Here is a 20,905-nt window from a genome sequence, read left to right as displayed (position 1 = left end):
TTGTGAAACAGCGTGTGAAGCAGATGAACACGGTGCTTGCTGTTATTCCGGGAGGGCTAACAAGACAGCTTCAACCCTTGGATCTCAGTGTGAGCAGAGTGTTTAAGTTGACGCTGAGAGCTGCGTGGGAGCACTGGGTGAGCGACGGCAGAGGATTAGCGTCTGTACTTGGAAGGAGCTGGCGTCGACACCACGGGGAGGTCATGAGCTGTGCAGGTAGGTGCTGCACCAACATCGGCAGCTGACACCTGGTGTGTACTATGGTCCACAGCAGGTAATATGTTAGAAAAGAACCGTTCAGCGATGGTGCGGGTTATGGTTCGGCTCGCAATGTGGTCTGCAAAATACAAACATATCCATAGGTAAAATGCAGCTCACGAGAGGGCACTCAAGGCTTGTGTGACTGTTCCTGTGACTTCTGACTACCATAGAAAAATAAAAATTTCAACATTACTGATAACAAGACAACGAAGAAGGCCCAAAAAAAATGCCACCAAAAAGAAAATCATACTCTGCAGATTACAAGTTGCGACTGGTGAAATATGCAAAACGGTAGCCGTCACAATATTATCATCTGAACTTTTCATGTTAACATACCTGTATGTCCATGCGACTTATAGTCCAGTGCGACTTGTTTATGGTTTATTTTTCTTTATAATGGATACAGTGGCTGGTGCGACTTATACTCCGGTGCGACTTATAGTCCGGAAAATACGGTATGTGTCTCACAGTGGACATGCACCTAAGATGAAAATTTCAGACCCCTCCATGATTTCTAAGTGGGAGAACTTGCAAAACCGCAGGGTGTTCAAATACTTATTTTCCTCACTGTATACATTCATATTTTGTGTGACCCGAGTTCATGTTTTGCGAGGCCCGCGTTCGCGTTTTGCGAGATCCGCGTTTTGCGAGATCCGCGTTCATGTTTTGTGAGACCCGTGTTCACGTTTTTGGAGATATTTTTTCAGTATTCACGTTTTGCAATTAACGGTTTGCGGATAATTCATGAGCTGAGTCACATTTTGGGGTGTCAACAACATGGCACAGGCGTGGCAAAATGAACTTGGGGTGAATACTGATGTGGACCAATGGGATGTGGGAGAATACAAAGAAGTCTAACTGTGCTAGACTGCTAGCCTGCTAATCCTGCGTTTACACGACAGCAAGTCATGAATGCCACGAAGTATACATTCTTGGTCGCTGATCACGAATGTGATGATTTGAGGCAGAGGCGTCAGGTATCCTCAGGAACTGCTGCAACCTGTTACCACGCGTTACGATTAATGGCACGTGTTGCTGGAGAATTATCAAGAACCATTACACACAGTCAAGAATAATGTTCCGCGCTGTTCCACTCTATTGCGTATAACAGCGCATCGTTACGTTCTGTCACGCTGTGAATGAGGCAGATTGTCCCCACACACACACACACACCCATATTCATCCATCAGCTGCTGAACAATTCAGATCGCTCCAGTTTGCTCCTCAAAATCCACAGCAGAAGAACTTTGTGACTGCATGCTTAGTTGGGCTCTGTGCCATGGAGTGGTGCAGAGAGGAGGAGGAGACAGATAGAGCCAGATGTGTGGCTCCACACGGCTCTCATCTCACTCGTGTTCCCTAACATCAGGCACAGCAGCAGCAGGTGGAACACCTGCAGGAGCGCACTGATGAACATTGGAATGAGACTTTTAGCCGACTTGGCGTCGCTGTCCTTCTTCAGCATACTGCAGCAATGAAACTGAATGCAGTGCAGCAGGGTTTAATTGTGCGCACGTCAGAGAAGAACTCTGCCATGCTCTGTTAAGGATCACCACTAATCAAGACGGATCAACACGCTCAGTTGCGACCTCCACGACATGAGGCGAAATGAGGGTGGTGCGTGACATTCGTGGAAGATTTTTTGACGGCCAAAAATATGCTCCACGAAAATTACGAATATCATGCATCAACACGCACTTATTAAGAAACCTATTCAGATGCGTTAAGTCATGTTAAGAATGTCAGGAATGTGCCAAGTATGCTGCTAATATGACATTTGTAACGCGTCCTGCCTATGTGTAAAGGCAGCATAAGGCTGTAACATAAAATAAGAAAAAGTGAAGCACTGTGAGTACTTTCTGGATTCACTAGACGCTCTGACGGTGTTAAAGTGTCTGATCAGCTCTCTGAGGCTCAAATTAAAGATACTGTGTAGATTTTTGAACACAGCAGCAAATGCATCTATTCAATATCAATTTGTTTTAACATTATTTATGACTAATATAACAAATCTGATTTTGATAACTCGAAGATGGTGGGTGGGAAGCGTGTTCAGGGTTCATTTGTCCTGCCCAGTCACCCAGACTCCACCTCTTTATCCATGTATGAGTTAGTCATAATGTAGGATGAGTACGCACTGTGAACATGGCAACACCAAGAGCAACAAATGTTGTCCTTCACATTGGCTCATCTGGGTCTCTATGGAAAACCTATGAGTGACATCATGCAGGGTTTGTTCATCACATATCCAGTATGTGCTTAAAATAGCTTAAACTTTAAAGTTTCATTCAATTCCCCAAAAAAACACACACACAACCCAACAGACAATTGTCATGAATTTTAACACAGGATTTGATGGGTATTTACTCAATTTTGGAGCCAACCTCAAATGGCCATTCAAGGAACTGCAACTTTTGGCACTTCCACATTTGCTTAATTTTTTAAGCACTGGAACTTGCCAGCAGGGGAATTGCTATTGATTTTCTATGTGTAGAAATATTTTTCTTCTGTGAAGAAAAATCAAAGCTGTGACTTGACAATGCACAAACAGGACTTACTTCAATGTCATTAATTGAAGGCGTGTACAGCAAAGCATCAGATTTCTGAAAAGGCAAAAACACAGTAACATGTTTAGGAGAAGATCGTAAAATATGTTTTAAGGTTTGTACGTTGTGTAAGTAAACGTCACTGGTGGACATAACTAGGTATCTTCTCTCACCTTAATGATGTCGCTCATGTTGTCCAAACACATGCTGACCTCTGCTGCACTGGACACAGAAATGGCACACGTGCACGTACTCAGGAAACTTCAAAAGAACAATGCATATTTAGTCGAACAACTTCCACCTTTGTGTTTTTGTTGTTGTTGGTTTTATGTCTACAGAAGACTAACTGAAATGTCCAGAATGTTAAAGGGGTCATATTGTGCTACATACATTTTTTTTTTTTTAGAAGTTTACCGTTTGCAATTAAATTTGATTAAATATCCTCAAAGTCAATGACTGTGTGTCTGTGTGTGAAGAAACTACTCTCTCAGCAACATTTAGCCCTGCAACAGCTCACTATACACACTCGTGACATATGTCGTGAAAGTCCATATATCGTTTAATTACCATTTTGTGTGACACACCCACTGAAGGAAGTGGGGGTGTGGCAAGTAGCATATCCTTTCCATCAAAAAGACCTTGACAGAAACTCATCTTTTCTTAGATGCCTGATTTTATTTACAAGGATTTTTTTTTTTTTATTATTTTTTTAATTTATTCATTTCATCTGTGTCTGTGGCATGTTTTAGCTAACACACACATACTTATATATAAAATACTGCATGCCACAAATTACTTTTTTTTTTTTTTGCTTAAAACACCGTATCCAAGAAAAATTAAGTGCAAAAAAAAAATCCCAACACCAAAAACATTGATTTGTTTATTTTGATTTTACAGAGATTATATGCAAACATATACATTGATTTGGTCTTTGCATGCATATATTTATATATAATTTCTGGACTATAAGCTGCTACTTTTTTCACACTCTTTGAACACTGCAGTTTAAACAATGATGCAGCTAATTTATGGATTTTTACAGGCTTTCTCATAAGTCAAAATACATCAATTAATGCTGTCCACTGATTGGCTGAAAGCTCCGGTCCTCATGCGGCGTTAATTCACACACAGAGTAAATGTACAGTCTTACCTGTTAATTTTAGTGGAATTCATCATCAAATTCTGAAGAAAAATTATCCACATAAAGCCTCTTGATTTCCGAAAACATCTGAAAAATACTTTAATTCCTTTCATGGCTGGACTTGGGCACTTGGTGCAGAGTTGCTCCGTCAGATCAGTCAGCGGAGCTCACCCCCCCCTCGCACCCGCCACACACCGGGTCTCTGTCTTTGTGCCACAAGTTGAAAAAGTCACAGTGCCACATTCATGTCTCATTTACCACAGATACCAGGTGACCGTGGCTGCACACGACGAACTTGTCATGAACCACAAAGGGAAACATTTTTTGAAATTATTCAGTTTTGCATCCGTGTGGGGCGGAGACATCGCGCGACACCGTGTGCATGCTGGATGAGGTGCTCGTCAATATTTATGTGTAACATTTTCAGGAAAAATGCATTTACGGTACATATTTAATTAAAAGTTAAAAAATCTTTCTGTCCAACATCTTTCTGTGTCAGTATCTCATGTTACAACGTGGAGACCTGGAGCTTATAGACAAGTGTGGCCTATTTATGGATTTGTTTTTCTTTTTAAAACTGGTGGTTGCGGCTTATATGCGGAGGTGCATTCTATAGTCCAGAAATTACTATATATATATATGTATGTGTGTGTGTGTGTGTGTGTGTGTGTACACCAATAAAGGTTCTTGTTAAGTTATAAATGCACTTTGGGTTAAACATCTAATGTTTCATACGGGTGCAACAATTCATGATTAGATTTAGAAAACAACATTAAGACATGAAAATTCAGTAAGGTATGTCTTCTATAATACATTCTAATTCTAAGGTAGAACTCTACTAGTGTATACTAAAGGTATATCTAAATATCTAAAAAAAAAAGAAGAAGAGTAGAGTAGAGCCACTTAGGTGCCTGGTCTTCAGAACCAAGGATGGTAGGTTGAAAAGCTTTTTTATCCCATGGGAATTCTCCCCACCCACCCAAACGGCTCAAGAAAATGGACATTATGTATATAAGTGATATTTACACAGTAAGAGTAATAAGCAACATATACAAGAAATATAGCTACGTCAATACACAAACCCCTTAACACTCTAAACGTATGATGGAGTAGTCAATGGCTTGTTTTTAATGTTATAAATCGGTTGAGCTGTTATGCTGCTGCTTCTACATGTTCAAACTCATAATAAAACAAAACAAATAAAACAAAAAGTTAAAGTTCCTTGACTGGCCGCATGAGGCTGGCTACAACAGAACACATTCCCATAGCAGTCCATGTTAAAATATCCAACATTAGTGCAGAAATAAACATGTTTACAGCCTGGTACAAAATAAAAAAAACAGTTTTGGTCTCTATAAATAGTTTCCTCCTCGACGACGCTGTACAGGGGATGAATTTTTTTCTAACTTCTTAGTTTAAGACATTTTAAGACAAAGCTCTGCAAATTTGGGGGCATGGTCACTTTGAGGGACAGTGAGACCCAAGCGTCTCCGTCTCTCACTGTGACCGTAGCTACCAGCTCGGTGCAGCTCCGAGCTGAGATTGTGTCTCTCATTTGCAGTATTTTATTACAAACACCTGGAATAATAGAGTTTGCTGTGTGGTGAAACACCATAACAATTGGTTTAAGACATTGCTGCAATATTTGCTCTGAGTGAAACTCTCATCTGATTTAATGTTGTATACTAATGGCGTTAGCACTTTTAACAGCTGTCGGCAGCTTCATTTCTTGGGTCCACTTAATGCGCGATTACTGAGAAAATTAGCAGCTCACAATATGACCCCTTTAAATGTGTGACTGAACCTCTGATGGATTATTTCTGCAGGAGAATTCTCACATCAATTTCTTTTTTTTTTTCCTAAACAAATTTAAATTTCAGTTCAGTGTGATCTTTACAAAATTGTTCTTTCTGGTGTTACATTAATATGCCAAAAGCCAGTTTGTGTTTGATTACATAAGCTATTTCTGCATCATGTTTAACCTTCAAGGGTGATTCTTTAACTACGGGCACTATTGGCCTTGTAAATGTAATTTCCACCACACCATTGCCTTACAATATAAAGCGCATTGGGGCAACTGTTTGTTGTGATGTGGTGCTATATAAATGTGCTCTGATGTCACTGTTTATCTCCATAGAAACTACCCAAACAATCTTCCATACAAACTGTTTAAAGGGACAATATAGTGTTGTGGTGGAAATTATGGCAATAGTGTGGGACAACTACATTTTGTTTAAAAAAATCACAACAGTTGTATGACATTGAATACCTCAATTATGTTTTGATTATTTTACTGATATTTTATTCAGAGATATTTTAAAACATTAGAAAAAATGTTTCTTTACCATTCATTTTTATCATTGAAGATCAAAAGTCTGGGTGTGGGACAAGCACAAAACGGCAATATTTGCATATAATGATGCTGAAAAAAGGTGAAAAAGTCATCACAGACTACTAGAACAAATTTTTTAAACACACTTTCATTGTAAAGATAACTATAAAAGTGTGAAATTTCCCCTTTTTTCTGTTTTTCATACAATATGATCAAAGGACATAATAAGTGCCCGTAGTCTAAGAATCACCCTCAAATAGACTGTACGCCTACCTCAGAACAAAGAAACAAAGCCACGCCTGAGTTGTGTGGCTCAGTCGGCACAGGCTACAAGACAGCAGGAACTGGGCGCCTTTCTAGAAAGAATGTTCACACAGGTTAGTGGATTGTCTTTTTTGTGGCAATCAATCAACATTTATTTACAGTGGCTGGAAAAAATATTCAGCCCCTTGGTATTTCATACATTATAATTTGTTTATGCCATTTCAAATACAAAAAGTAAATCAGGCTTCTCAATATAAAAATTTCTAAAGTTATCTTCCTTAAACTCAAACTCAAAGCAAATCTCTAACATTTGATATAAATTTATTAAAAAAATATTAAAGCCAAGATGATGGGTTGCATAAGTAATGAAACATTTTGGTATAATACCTGTAAATAATCAGACAAGTCAGGGGATGGATACATAAACATTTCCAAGTCACTGAATATGTATTAGACTATATTTACTTCAGTTATGAAGAAATACAAACAATATGGCACTCTATTGTAAATCTGTGTGGAGTAGACAGTTCCCAAAAACTGAGTGACTGTGCAACAAGGAGAAGAGTGAGGAAAGCCACCAAGACACCTAGACAACCCAGAAGAAGTTATAGGCTTCTGTGGCTGTGAGTGGAGAAATTGTGCACACTGCATAGTTCACCACTCTCAGCTTCATAGTGGGGTAGAGCGGGGAAGGATATTCTGTCACTAAAACGGATCAAATCTCGGCTTGCATCTCAGATGTACCCTCTGGCAATTTGTAGCTAAACTTTCAGGTCTTCTTTTGAAGAAACTCCTCCTCTATATCATTTCATCATAAAGCTGTATAACTGATGATACAAAATGTAAACTTTGCACTGTGCACAGCCACAGAAGCCTAATTGGCTGTAATTGTTCAAGTCAGACTTGAGGTAAGTGCTGCCAAAGGTGCATCAACAAAGTACTGAGCAAAGGGTGTGAATGCTTTTATAACAAAATGTGGAAAAAGTGCTGTGAATACTTTCCGGATGCACCATATATCTGTGCATGTTAATTTCTCAATGCCTAACACGTTAAATATTTGCACCATTAATATAGAATTGTACGTAATGTTGACATCAACTTTGCGATCACTGGGGTAGGTAGGGTGTGTATAGGGAGGCGGGGGGGAGGGGGTAATCTGGCCCTGGCAACCACGTAGATAAGAAGGGCTCATTCTAAAGCTCATGAAAACATAGTAAGTTGTGGATGCAAATGTACAGATGGTTATGTATGCTATAGCTGCCATTTCTGCAAGCACCCCATTGGTACATTGTAATTTTAGAGGGCAAATCTCATTCCAGTCAACACCATTTTTTTTAAATTCTGTACCAGATTATAAATAATTGATTTCAAATCTTTACTTGCTATACCTGAAAAAATAAAAACATAATGCAATGCTAAAATCCCCTTGGCAGTAGGAGCATTGTCTACTTTATGATCTGCAGTTTAAAGGGGAATAGAAACACCCACGCATTATTTATAGCATGAATAACACACAAAAAAATGTGTTCTTTTGATAGTTCAAGAAACACTAAAGACCATAAAACAGCTATAGAAAACCTTGTTTTTGTTGTGACGGGTGGCTGCCCAGCATCAGGAGTGGCTGGACCCACAAAGCAGACTCCAGACTAGGTTTAGGCGTGTGAGAAATTATGGTCTTTATTCCAGGCTCTGGTTCGGTACACAGGTGGTCAGTCAGCGGAGCAAAGGCACAATAGGGGTCAAGCAAAAATGCAGTCATATTCTGGCAGGGTTCTAAAGCACGAGCAAAGACAGTTTTCAAGGATGAGGCAAAAAGGCGTGAAAGAGGAGGACAGAGCAAAACACAGTACACGGCCAGGCAAAAATCAGGACTAAATAACAGCTGGGATGTGTGCAAGAAGCAACAACAAAATGGCAGTGAGCTGTGAGACTGTGAGGGTTTAAATAAGGAGCAAACAAATCACGGTATTAATTTGGTGCACGTGAGGAACAATCTAGAAAGGGGTGTGGCTAGCTCGGTGGATTTCTGGTAGCGGCGAATCTGTCTCAGCACCACGGTGCCACGCCTGTAACGGTGAGGTTCTTCACACTGCCGGTAGCCAGACTGCTCTTCCAAGCGGCTTTGGTACCAATCTGCTTCCGCTGAGCTTTTTCTCCGGTGGATTTATGGGCGGTCAGCTTGGTTCTGGCCATATTAAGTTTACGCTGTGAAACTGCCGGCCACTTCGTTACATCGTCATTAAATTCACTATCCGGTACAACAGACGGATCCACTGAACCAACTGTTACACATCAATCACAATAAACAGCTTTATCTCGAGGGTTTAAGGCCTCGTATTAAGCTTTCTTTCTCTCTATTTTCTTTCACGTGCCAGCAGCGTAGTAATCCACGATGGAGATGGTAACTGTCCCACAGCAAATCGGTCACGTGATTGAAAACTCTCTACTGACAGTTAGTTTTGTTAATTAATTAATGATGCAGGGTAGCCAACAGGTCTGCTTCACATGATCCAAACATTCCTTTTCTTCCTGTTTGCTGGGTTTAGGATGGAAACGAAGAGTAACAGCATCTGGGTTGGATTCAGACACAACTATGAGGACTGAACCGCACTCTAATGTGTACTCTCTCTTTGTGTATGTCTCTCTCTCTCTCTCTCTCTCTCTCTCTCTCTCTCTCTCTCTCTCTCTCTCTCTCTCTCTCGGATAAATAAAAGTCCTATGAAATGTTCCGAACACACTCGGACATTTGCAAGGTTTTTCCCGGTGAAATCTTGACAAAGGTTAGCTCACCACTACCTTCTCCTATCACTTCATAGAGCTTCGTTTTCTGCACCCTGTGTTTTTGCCAGTGCTGGCAGGTCCTGTTTGAACATCTGTAAAACGTAACAGTAGATGACCATGTCGCCTATAACGATTCTTTATCACACATAAAACAAGGTTTCACGCACTATGTTTGGGGGTCGATCTCGCCAGTATGGCGATGGTGCCAAGGTACGCCGTCACGTGAATACCCTCTATTGCAGTGGTCACCAACCCGTCAATCGCGATCGACAGGTAGATCTATAAGCCTTTCCTAGTGGATTTCTTAAGTCTCAACCAATTTGGTTGAAGCTGCCACAGCATATATAGATCTATGAACATAGTTTTCATTCACTGAATGGGAATGCGGTCCCTGCTGTAGTTCCAAGATCAACCACCGTATGGTTTGCAATGACCATGGCGCTGTATGTGTTCATCAAGTCCCAAAAAAAAGTGAAGAAGAATAAGTTAAAGCAAAAAAAAAGGAAGTAAAAAAAATGGCTATGGCAGATACCTCACAAAAAAATCAAAGATCTACCATTTTCATCCAGAATGGGAGGAGGAATTTATTTTTACCATGGTGAAGGACAAGTGTATTTGCATGTTATGCCACCAACCACAGGTGCTTTCTAAACGAGGGAACCTGCAGCGGCACCACGAAACCAACCACCCGAAGTTTAAAGACAACTACCCGCCAAAGAGCTCTATTCGTCTAAAAAAGGTTGGCGAACTGAAAACAGCATTGAAAGCCCAGCAATTGTTTTTCACCAAACCTTCAACAAGGCCGCCACAGAAACTTCGTTTCAAGGGAGTCATATCTTGGCAAAACACATAAAGCCGTTTACAGACGGTGATTTGTTTAAACAAGCCATGCTCGCTAATGCAGAAACTATATTTAATTACTTCAAAAACCAAGACTTCAAGAAACAAATTCGGTTTCAGAATGCTCAGAAGACCAAATTAACTCATTACTTCAGAAAACATTGTTTTCACAAATTCTGAAGCATTTGGTCTTTCAAGCATTCTAAAACAGTGAATTTATTTCTTGAAGCAAATGTGTCATTTATAGTAGTATAAAATATAAAGCTTGTTAAATCTTTATAAAATATTACACAAAAATATACCAAAAACAGAAAACGGTTCTAAATTCATTGAATTTCTGAATTGTATTCAAATAATATTCTTAAATACTGTTAAAGTGAAGAATTTTCCTTTTGGAAGGATTATTGTTCTTGTGTATTTTTGTTTACAGTACGGTTGGTAGATCTTGTCTTCTTCTCAGGCAGAGCTAGGGGAGCTTTGGCTTAAAAAGGTTGGTGACCACTGCTCTATTGATATACAGCAACAGGTGACTAAATCTGATCCTCACTTTGTGAATCAAAAACACAAGCACAGCTGTAATTTTTGTAGTGTTCATGTCGACAGCAACTTAACCAATTTCTCCCCACATCCCACTTCAGTTTCCTGCACATTTGTATCTGGTTTGATTGCATGTGTGTTTTGACAAGTTGAGTCAAAACTAAAATGTACTGCCTGTGAATACTTCATTTTTTTGGCACCTTATCAGTGAACTGACAGAGTTGGAATTGTGAAGAGTACACGATGTGCCAAGCCTTTGGTAAACAAAGTACAGTGGACACCTTTTAATTGCTTAGGCAGTACCTTGCACAATTTAGAAATGCGTCATATACCTTTCAGCTAGGATGCTGAATGTGGCACAAAAATCAACTCATTATTTCGATGAGTAACTACTTTTAGTCCAGTGATGAATTTGCCAAATAAATATATAAAATGCTCCAACTACACATGAATTGTGCACTTTTTGAATTGTGCATATTTAACAGATACTATCTACAAGTTCATCTGTACTGCCTCCTTCTTTCTCTCACCACTACAAATAATTATACAATAAAACAAGAAGTCTTCAGAAACGGAGGGTTTGGTGCATTACAAGAACGTGCAGGTGGATCAAAATATGAAGGGAAAGTGAATGTTTCAGTTTTTTTTAAGTGCACTGATGCTGCCAAGATCAGCAAGTTATCACAATTTATACAGATAAAGAAATCTTTGACAGGAAAGTGGAATAAATACCCAGATGGTGTAAAAAGCGAATAATATGATGACATTGTTCTTTACTTCAAAGTTCATCTCCACCTTTTGTTTTTAATTCCAAAAAGTGGCTCACTGTGGAAAGTGTCACTCGCAGACAGGATTTGTTCCAGCAGTGGAATTATCATGTGTGTACGTATTCACGCAAGATAATGATCTTCTGTGTGAAGGAATTTTGCCAACAATGTAATTATGAGAGAAAATGAGCACGCAAACAGGATTTGTCCAAAAATGTACAGTGCATCCAGAAAGTACAACCCCAATTCAAATGAAGTTACCTTTCAGTATTGATGGTGCCATCACAGATGTGTAAGTTGTCCATTCCATGGGCACTAACACACCCCCATACCATTACAGATGCTGGCTTTTGAATTTTGTGCTGGTAACAATCTGGATGGTCTTTTTCCTCCTCTTTTGTCCGGAGGACACGACGTCCATGATTTCCAAAAACAATTTGAGATTTGAAGATTTGAAGAAGTATCCCCAAAAGGCTCAGCCGTTCACAAGCAAAGATGAGGCGAGGATCACCACTTTGTGAACAACTGCGTGAAAAAATAGTCTCAATGTTCAATTGCAAGGAATTTAGGGATTCCATCATCTACAGTCCATAATATAATCTGAAGATGCAGAGAATCTGGAGAACTTTCTACACGTAAGCGGCAAGGCCAAAAACCAACACTGAATGCCCGTGACCTTCAATCCCCAGGCGGCACTGCAATCAAAACCGACATCATTGTGTAAAGGATCTTATCACGTGGGCTCAGGAACACTTCAGAAAGCCACTGTCAGTTAACACAGTTAATCATCTACAAGTACAAGTTGAAACTCTACCATGCAAAGCGAAAGCCATACATCAACAACATCCAGAAATGCCGTCGCCTTCTCTGGGTCCAAGCACATTTGAAATGGACAGACGCAAAGTGGAAAAGTATACTGTGGTCTGATGAGTCCACGTTTCAAATTGTTTTTGGAAATCATGGATGTTGTGTCCTCCAGACAAAAGAGGAAAAATACCATCCAGATGGTTACCAGTTCAAAGTTAAAAATCCAGCATCTGTGATGGCATAGGGGTGTATTAGTGTCCATGGTATGGGCAACTTACACATCTGTGATGGCACCATCAATGCTGAAAGGTACATCCAGTTTTTGGAGCAACACATGCTGCCATCCAAGCAACGTCTTTTTCAGGGACATCCCTGCTTATTTCAGCAAGACAATGCCAAGCCACATTCTGCACGGGTTACAACAGCATGGCTTCGTAGTAAAAGAGTGCGGGTACTAGACTGGCCTGCCTGCAGTCCAGACCTGTCACCCATTGAAAATGTGTGGCGCATTATGAAGCACAAAATACGACAACGAAGACCCTGGACTGTTGAACAACTGAAGTCGTACATCAAGCAAGAATGGGAAAGAATTCCACCTACAAAGCTTCAACAATTAGTGTCCTCAGTTCCCAAAAGCTTATTGAGTGTTGTTAGAAGGAAAGGTGATGTAACACAGTGGTAAACATACCACTGTCCCAGCTTTTTTGAAACGTGTTGCAGGCATCCATTTCAAAATGCGCAAATATTTGCACAAAAACAATAAAATTTATCAGTTTGAACATTAAATATCTTGTCTTTGTGGTGTATTCAATTGAATATAGGTTGAAGAGGATTTGCAAATCATTGTATTCTGTTTTTATTTACATTTTACACAAAGTCCCAACTTCATTGGAATTGGGGTTGTATTCACAGCACTTCACTTTTTCCACATTTTGTTATGTTACAGCGTTATTCCAAAATGGAGTAAATTCATTTTTACCTCAAAATTCTACTCACAACACCCCAATAATGACAACAAGAAAAAAAGTTGGGGTGTTTATATTTATTTTTGCAAATTTATTAAAAATGAAAAACTAATAAATCACATGTCCATACAGTAGTGTTCAGAATAATAGTAGTGATATGTGACTAAAAAGATTAATCCAGGTTTTGAGTATATTTCTTATTGCTACATGGGAAACAGGGTACCAGTAGATTCAGTAGATTCTCACAAATCCAACAAGACCAAGCATTCATGATATGCACACTCTTAAGGCTATGAAATTGGGCTATTACTAAAAAAAAAAAAAAGTAGAAAAGGGGGTGTTCACAATAATAGTAGTGTGGCATTCAGTCAGTGAGTTCATCAATTTTGTGGAACAAACAGTTGTGAATCAGGTGTCCCCCATTTAAGGATGAAGCCAGCACCTGTTGAACCTGCTTTTCTCTTTGAAAGCCTGAGGACAATGGGACGTTCAAGACATTGTTCAGAAGAACAGCGTAGTTTGATTAAAAAGTTGATTGAAGAGGGGAAAACTTATACGCAGGTGCAAAAAATTATAGGCTGTTCATCTAAAATGATCTCAGTTCACAGTGAAGACAGTGAAGCATGGTGGTGCAAGCATCATGATATGGGCATGTTTCTCCTACTATGGTGTTGGGCCTATATATCACATACCAGGTATCATGGATCAGTTTGGATATGTCAAAATACTTGAAGAGGTCATATTGCCTTATGCTGAAGAGGACATGCCCTTGAAATGGGTGTTTCAACAGGACAATAACCCCATGCACATTATTAAACCAGCAAAATCTTGGTTCCAAACCAACAAAATTAATGCCTCACAGATGTGAAGAAATCATGAAAAACTGTGGTTATACAACTAAATACTAGTTTAGTGATTCACAGGATTGCTAAAAAAGCAGTTTGAACATAAAAGGTTTGAGTTTGTAGCGTCAACAGCAGATGCTACTATTATTGTGAACACCCCCTTTTCTACTTTTTGTATTAGTAGCCCAATTTCATAGCCTTAAGAGTGTGCATATCATGAATGCTTGGTCTTGTTGGATTTGTGAGAACCTACTGGTACCTTGTTTCCCATGTAACAATAAGAAATATACTCAAAACCTGGATTAAACTTTTTAGTCACATAGCACTACTATTATTCTGAACACTACTGTACGTATTATGGATGTGATTTATAGGAGAGGTGATGGTCTAGTGGTTAAGGCGTTGGGCTGGAGACCCGGTTCAAATCCCAGCCTGACCGGAAAATCACTAAGGGCCCTTGGGCAAGGTCCTTAACCTCCTAGTTGATCCCGGTGTGTAGTGGGCAACTTGTATGGCAGCAGCCTCACATTGGGGTGAATGTGAGGCATTAGTGTGTAAAGCGCTTTGAGCGCCTGATGCAGATGGAAAAACACTATATAAATGCAGTCCACTTAATATTTATTCACACTCTTTGCTCAATACTTTGTTGATGCACCTTTGGCAGAATTTACAGGCTCAGGTCTTCTTGAACATGATTCCACAAGCTTGGTACACCTATCTTTGAGCAGGTTTGCATATTCCTCTTTGCAGCACCTCTCAAGCTCCATCAGGTTGGATGGGGAGTGTCAGTGCACAGCCATCTTCAGATCTCTGCAGAGATGTTCAGTCAGATTCAGGTCTGGGCTCTGGCTGGGCCACTCGAGGACATTCACAGAGTTGTCCTGAAGCCACTCCTTTGATATCTTATCTGTGTGCTTAGGGTCACTGTCCTGCTGAAAGATGAACCGTTGCCCAGGTCTGAGGTCAAGAGTGCTCTGGAACAGGTTTTCATCCAGGATGTCTCTGTACATTGCTGCATTCATCTTTCCCTCACTCCTGACTGGTCACATCCCCACATCATGATGCTGCCACCACCATGCTTCACTGGGATGGTTCCTGGTTTCCTCCAAACATGACGCTTGGCATTCACACCAAAGAGTTCAATCTCTGTCTCATCAGACCAGAGAATATTGTTTCTTATGGTCTGAGAGTCCTTCAGGTGCCTTTTGACAAATTCTGGGCACACTGCCATGTGCCTTTTACTAAGGAGTGGTTTCCGTCTGGCCACTCTACCATACAGGCCTGATTGTTGGTTTGCTGCAGAGATGGTTGTCATTCTGTAAGGTTCTCCTCTCTCCACAGAGGAATGCTGGAGCTCTGATAGAGACCATTGGGTTCTTGGTCACCTCCCTAACTAAGGCCCTTCTCCCCCGATCGCTCAGTTCAGACAGGTGGCCAGCTCTAGGAAGAGTCCTGGTGGATCCAAACTTCTTCCATTTACGGATGATGGAGATCACTGTGCTCATTGGGACCTTCAAGCAACAGAAATGTTTCTGTACCCTTCCCCAGATTTGTGCCCCAAGACAATCCTGACTCGGAGGTCTACAAACAATTCGTTTGACTTCATGCTTGGTTTGTGCTCTGACATGCACTGTCAACTGTGGGACCTTATACACTCAACAAAAATATAAACGCAACACTTTTGGTTTTGCTCCCATTTTGTATGAGATGAACTCAAAGATCTAAAACTTTTTCCACATACACAATATCACCATTTCTCTCAAATATTGTTCACAAACCAGTCTAAATCTGTGATAGTGAGCACTTCTCCTTTGCTGAGATAATCCATCCCACCTCACAGGTGTGCCATACCAAGATGCTGATTAGACACCATGATTAGTGCACAGGTGTGCCTTAGACTGCCCACAATAAACGGCCACTCTGAAAGGTGCAGTTTTGTTTTATTGGGGGGGATACCAGTCAGTATCTGGTGTGACCACCATTTGCCTCATGCAGTGCAACACATCTCCATCGCATCATCCGTGAAGAGAACACCTCTCCAACGTGCCAAACGCCAGCGAATGTGAGCATTTGCCCACTCAAGTTGGTTACGATGACGAACTGGAGTCAGGTCGAGACCCCGATGAGGACGACGAGCATGCAAATGAGCTTCCCTGAGACAGTTTCTGACAGTTTGTGCAGAAATTCTTTGGTTATGCAAACCGATTGTTTCAGCAGCTGTCCGAGTGGCTGGTCTCAGACGATCTTGGAGGTGAACATGCTGGATGTGGAGGTCCTGGGCTGGTGTGGTTACACGTGGTCTGCGGTTGTGAGGCTGGTTGGATGTAATGCCAAATTCTCTGAAACGCCTTTGGAGACGGCTTATGGTAGAGAAATGAACATTCAATACACGAGCAACAGCTCTGGTTGACATTCCTGCTGTCAGCATGCCAATTGCATGCTCCCTCAAATCTTGCGACATCTGTGGCATTGTGCTGTGTGATAAACCTGCACCTTTCAGAGTGGCCTTTTATTGTGGGCAGTCTAAGGCACACCTGTGCACTAATCATGGTGTCTAAACAGCATCTTGATATGGCACACCTGTGAGGTGGGATGGATTATCTCAGCAAAGGAGAAGTGCTCACTATCACAGATTTAGACTGGTTTGTGAACAATATTTGAGGGAAATGGTGATATTGTGTATGTGGAAAAAGTTTTAGATCTTTGAGTTCATCTCATACGAAATGGGAGCAAAACCAAAAGTGTTGCGTTTATATTTTTGTTGAGTGTATAATTATGCAAAGAATGATAAATTGTTTCAACTATTTATTTATCTGTGCAAACATATGTGCTCAAGATAAACACCTCATACACCCAGGTAACACAAGATGATTGCTGCAACAGTGTAATTATGTGGTGTGCATGTGTTCACTCAAGTTAATCATCAGGAATTAAAAGAATTTGTTCCAACTACGTAATTATCATGTGCACATGTATTCACTCAAGATAATTATCTTGTGTGAATACATGAATACTCTATTTTCACCAAGAGTATAATAATCTTGCAAAACTGTTGTTGCACACATGGGATTTGTTCAAACTGTAATTATTTTGTATGTACACAATTTGTATCAATAATGTTATTACTTAACATGCATGTTCTCTCAAAATAATTATTGCCTGTGCACAGCATTTGTGCCAGCAGTTGAATTATCTTGTATTCATTCATATGTTCACCCAAGATAATCACCACGGACAGACAGGATTTGTGCCAAAAATGTATTATGTGCACATAACTATAGAAACGTATCATGCACACACAAGATTTGTCCCAATAATGTAATTATCATGTGTAGGTGTTTGTAGTCCTATGTAGGCCCTAAGGTGAAAAATGTACTTGCATTCATTTGAGATAATTATCTTGTGTGTGCATATATTTTTTTCCAACAATGTAATTATCTTGGGTGAGACATGATTTATTCCATCAATGCAATTATTATTCACTCAAGATAATAAAAACACATGCGTAGGATTTCTTCCAGCAATATAATTTTCTTGTGTGCTCAGGACAATAACTTTTTATTTCACATGCACACTGAGATTAACTATGTTGTATAATAATATAACTAGTTATATATATATATATATATATATATATATATATATATATATATATATATATATATATATATATATATATATATAAATAATTTAAAGTATGTTGTGCACACACATAATCCCTCAAAATAATTATCTCCTATGCACTTTTGATCCAGTAATGTAACTGTCTTGATCTGAAGTGCATGATCATTTTGCACACAACTTGTCATGCTGTTTGACTGGATCACCTGCTGAACCCAGGAGGAGCTCACATCAAGCTCGGCCGGAAAGTGAAAGTGAAAGTCAAGTTAATGGTGTTCGGGTAAAACCAAATAACTTCAGGGAGTAACCCTGAAATGTGAGGATCGAATCCACGTGGAACACCAAACCGGCACAACCTTCCAAAGTTCACGCGCCGTTAAGTCCGAGTGACAGGTGCACTTTTGCCACCTTTGCAGTTTTTAGGGGAAAGAAGAAGAAGAAGAAGAAGAAGAAGAAGAAGAAGAAGAAGAAGAAGCAGCAGCAGCAGCAGCAGCAGCAGCAGCACGGCCTCTGTGTGACTCTGATCTGTGATCAGACTCAGATCCGTGTGTGTCGGGACTCTTACCGGTCGCTGTTCTCTGGAGGACGTGAGTTCGATGACCAGGAGCGCCGTCGCGAAGTGTCTCATCTGCACAGCAGCGGCCGCTGACGCACGTCACGCACCCAGCGCGCACGCACACCAACATCACATGTTTGTCGTCCAGCCGTCTTCACGCCGATTTGTCTCATTTGTCCTCTCGACCAAATTTAAAGCGTTTGGAGTGCGATTTAAGATCGACGGGAGAGATCCACACACTCACACACACGCCCAGAGCGCGCACAAGTCACTCCCCTCCCTTCTTCTCCTCCGAGTCGTCACGTTACGAAGGAACCGTCACTCTGAGAAAATGTGCTGAGGTTCAAACAGAGCCTCGAACCTGAAGTTCAACTTGTGCGCACAATTTTGGGGGAAGTTTCATTTTGGGACTTGTGGGGCGAGTAGAATTTAGAAAAAAAAAAAAGAAAGAAGAAAAGGTGGAGTGCAGATCTGTCATATGGGAGGACTAAGAGTGCCAAAATTAAATAAATAATAAAAACGTCATTAAAGAATTACTCAAATGTGCTATTGATTAATTAAATGTCATTAATTGAATAAATACATCATTAAATAATTACTTAAATGTGCTATTAATTAATTAAATAAATACATCATTAAATAATTACTTAGACGTGTCATTAATTAATCAAATGTGTTATTAATTAATTTAAATTGAGAATAATTACCTAAATGTGTCATTAATTAATTTGCCGTGACTTGATGTTCAGGGTAACCAATCGGGTGTTAGAACCCCGCCCACTGACTTTGATGGCCGAGTTTGACAGATAAAATTAATTCATGATGCACCTCAACACAAGGACAGTGAAATAATTAATCAAATAGTAAAATAATTATATATGTTTTTGACCATGCAGTACGGAAGCTCTGAGCTGCCAAGCCCTAATATATATTTGGCTCAGTATCATGCAATCACGTGAAAAGTTTCATGTTATAACGTGATATTTATCATGTTATAACGTGAAACTTATCATGTTATTTCATGATGCGGTATTTTCACGTTATAACGAGAAATTATCACGTTATAACAAGAAATTATGCTCCACGTCGCCGTAATTATGAGATCAAGCTATTGTTTTTATTTATTTAACTTGTGTGTGTGTGTGTGTGTGTGTGTGTGTGTGTGTGTGTGTGTGTGTGTGTGTGTGTGTGTGTGTGTGTGTGTGTGTGTGTGTGTGTGTGTGTAATCGCTTCCGTACTTCCAGGCCAAGCGTGAGAATTCCCGAGTCATAATCGAAAATAGGCCAATTTGTAACCTCCGACACTGCATTGTGATCCACACCACGGCGCGCACAAAGTGTGGTTTTCCCACTAAACTGTTGCTGGATGAATGAAACTCCTCCAGCGAGGCGAGGCACAGCTCGAGCACACAGACTGGCATGTGCCCGGGTGGGAGTGAGCCCCGCTGTGTCCCTCAGTGGTCGGTGGGTCTGTGTGAGTGAAAGCTGGAAGTCGCCCCGTGCTCCTCCCTGGACATTCATCCGGGAGCACTTCAGGGGGAAAATCCACACTTTGTGTTTGATTATAGTGTATTATCATCGGCTGAGCTCAGCTCACGTCTGTGCTGAGGGACTGGAAGTACGGAACAATATACATAAAACTATTTAGACACCTGATCTTTTCTCATAATTACGAGATCCTGATCTCGTGAGAAAAGATCTCGTAATTATGAGATATTTTATATGAGATCCGGATGTCGTAATTAGGAGAAAAGATCTCATAATTACATCTTTTCTCCTCGTAATTACGAGATCAGTGGTCAAAAATTTTTTTATCCAGTGAATGCAATACACTTCCGTACAATACACTTCCGTACAATACGCTTCCGTAATGCAATAATTAAATACTGAAATAATTATTTTTGTATTTAACTCCAATTTTAATTAATTAATGGCACATTTAAGTAATTAATGACACATTTAAGTAATTATTTAATGATGTATTTATTTACTTAAGTTTGGCATTTTTACTCTTCGAGTTTAAATTAATTAATGACATTAATGGCACTTTTAAGTAATTATTCTCCAATTTAAATTAATGAATGACATTTAAGTAGTTATTCTCAATTTAAAATAATGGCACATTTAAGTAATTATTCTCCAATTTAAATTAATGAATGACATTTAAGTAGTTATTCTCAATTTAAAATAATTAATGGCACATTTAAGTAATTGTTCTCCAATTTAAATTAATGAATGACATTTAAGCAGTTATTCTCAATTTAAAATAATTAATGACACATTTAAGTAATTATTCTCCAATTTAAATGAATTAATGACATTTAAGTAGTTATTCTCTATTTAAAATAATTAATGACACATTTATTTAATTAATGGCACATTTAAGTAATTACTCTCCAATTTATGACATTTAAGTAGTTATTCTCAATTTAAAATAATTAATGGCACATTTAAGTAATTATTCTCCAATTTAAATTAATGAATGACATTTAAGTAGTTATTCTCAATTTAAAATAATTAATGACACATGTAAGTAATTATTCTCCAATTTAAATGAATTAATGACATTTAAGTAGTTATTCTCTATTTAAAATAATTACTGACACATTTAAGTAATTATTTAATGTTGTATTTATTTAATTG

At 39.5% G+C, this 20,905-nt stretch overlaps 1 protein-coding gene across 4 annotated transcripts in view; it reads right to left on the bottom strand.

Annotated features, from left to right (window-relative positions):
* Positions 1-18,531, bottom strand: part of il15l (interleukin 15, like) — a 33,674-nt gene extending 15,143 nt beyond the window's left edge. The window contains exons 1-4 of one of the 4 annotated variants that reach the window (XM_034187834.1): positions 18,273-18,531; positions 6,554-6,636; positions 2,981-3,068; positions 2,820-2,864 (exon numbers count right to left, since the gene is read on the bottom strand). In XM_034187834.1, the coding sequence (XP_034043725.1) occupies positions 2,820-2,864; positions 2,981-3,068; positions 6,554-6,636; positions 18,273-18,335 (279 nt within the window). In that variant the 5' untranslated portion in view covers positions 18,336-18,531. The remainder of the gene's footprint in view (positions 1-2,819; positions 2,865-2,980; positions 3,069-6,553; positions 6,637-18,272) is intronic. The other 3 variants (XM_034187835.1, XM_034187832.1, XM_034187833.1) reach the window with 3 other exon arrangements.
* Positions 18,532-20,905: the final 2,374 nt, after the last annotated feature.

Source organism: Thalassophryne amazonica, chromosome 15 (genome assembly GCF_902500255.1).
Source record: "Thalassophryne amazonica chromosome 15, fThaAma1.1, whole genome shotgun sequence".
Taxonomy (NCBI): Eukaryota; Metazoa; Chordata; class Actinopteri; order Batrachoidiformes; family Batrachoididae; genus Thalassophryne; species Thalassophryne amazonica.
The sequence above is the reverse complement of the archived record's forward strand: the minus strand, read 5'-3'. Positions and strand labels throughout refer to the sequence as shown.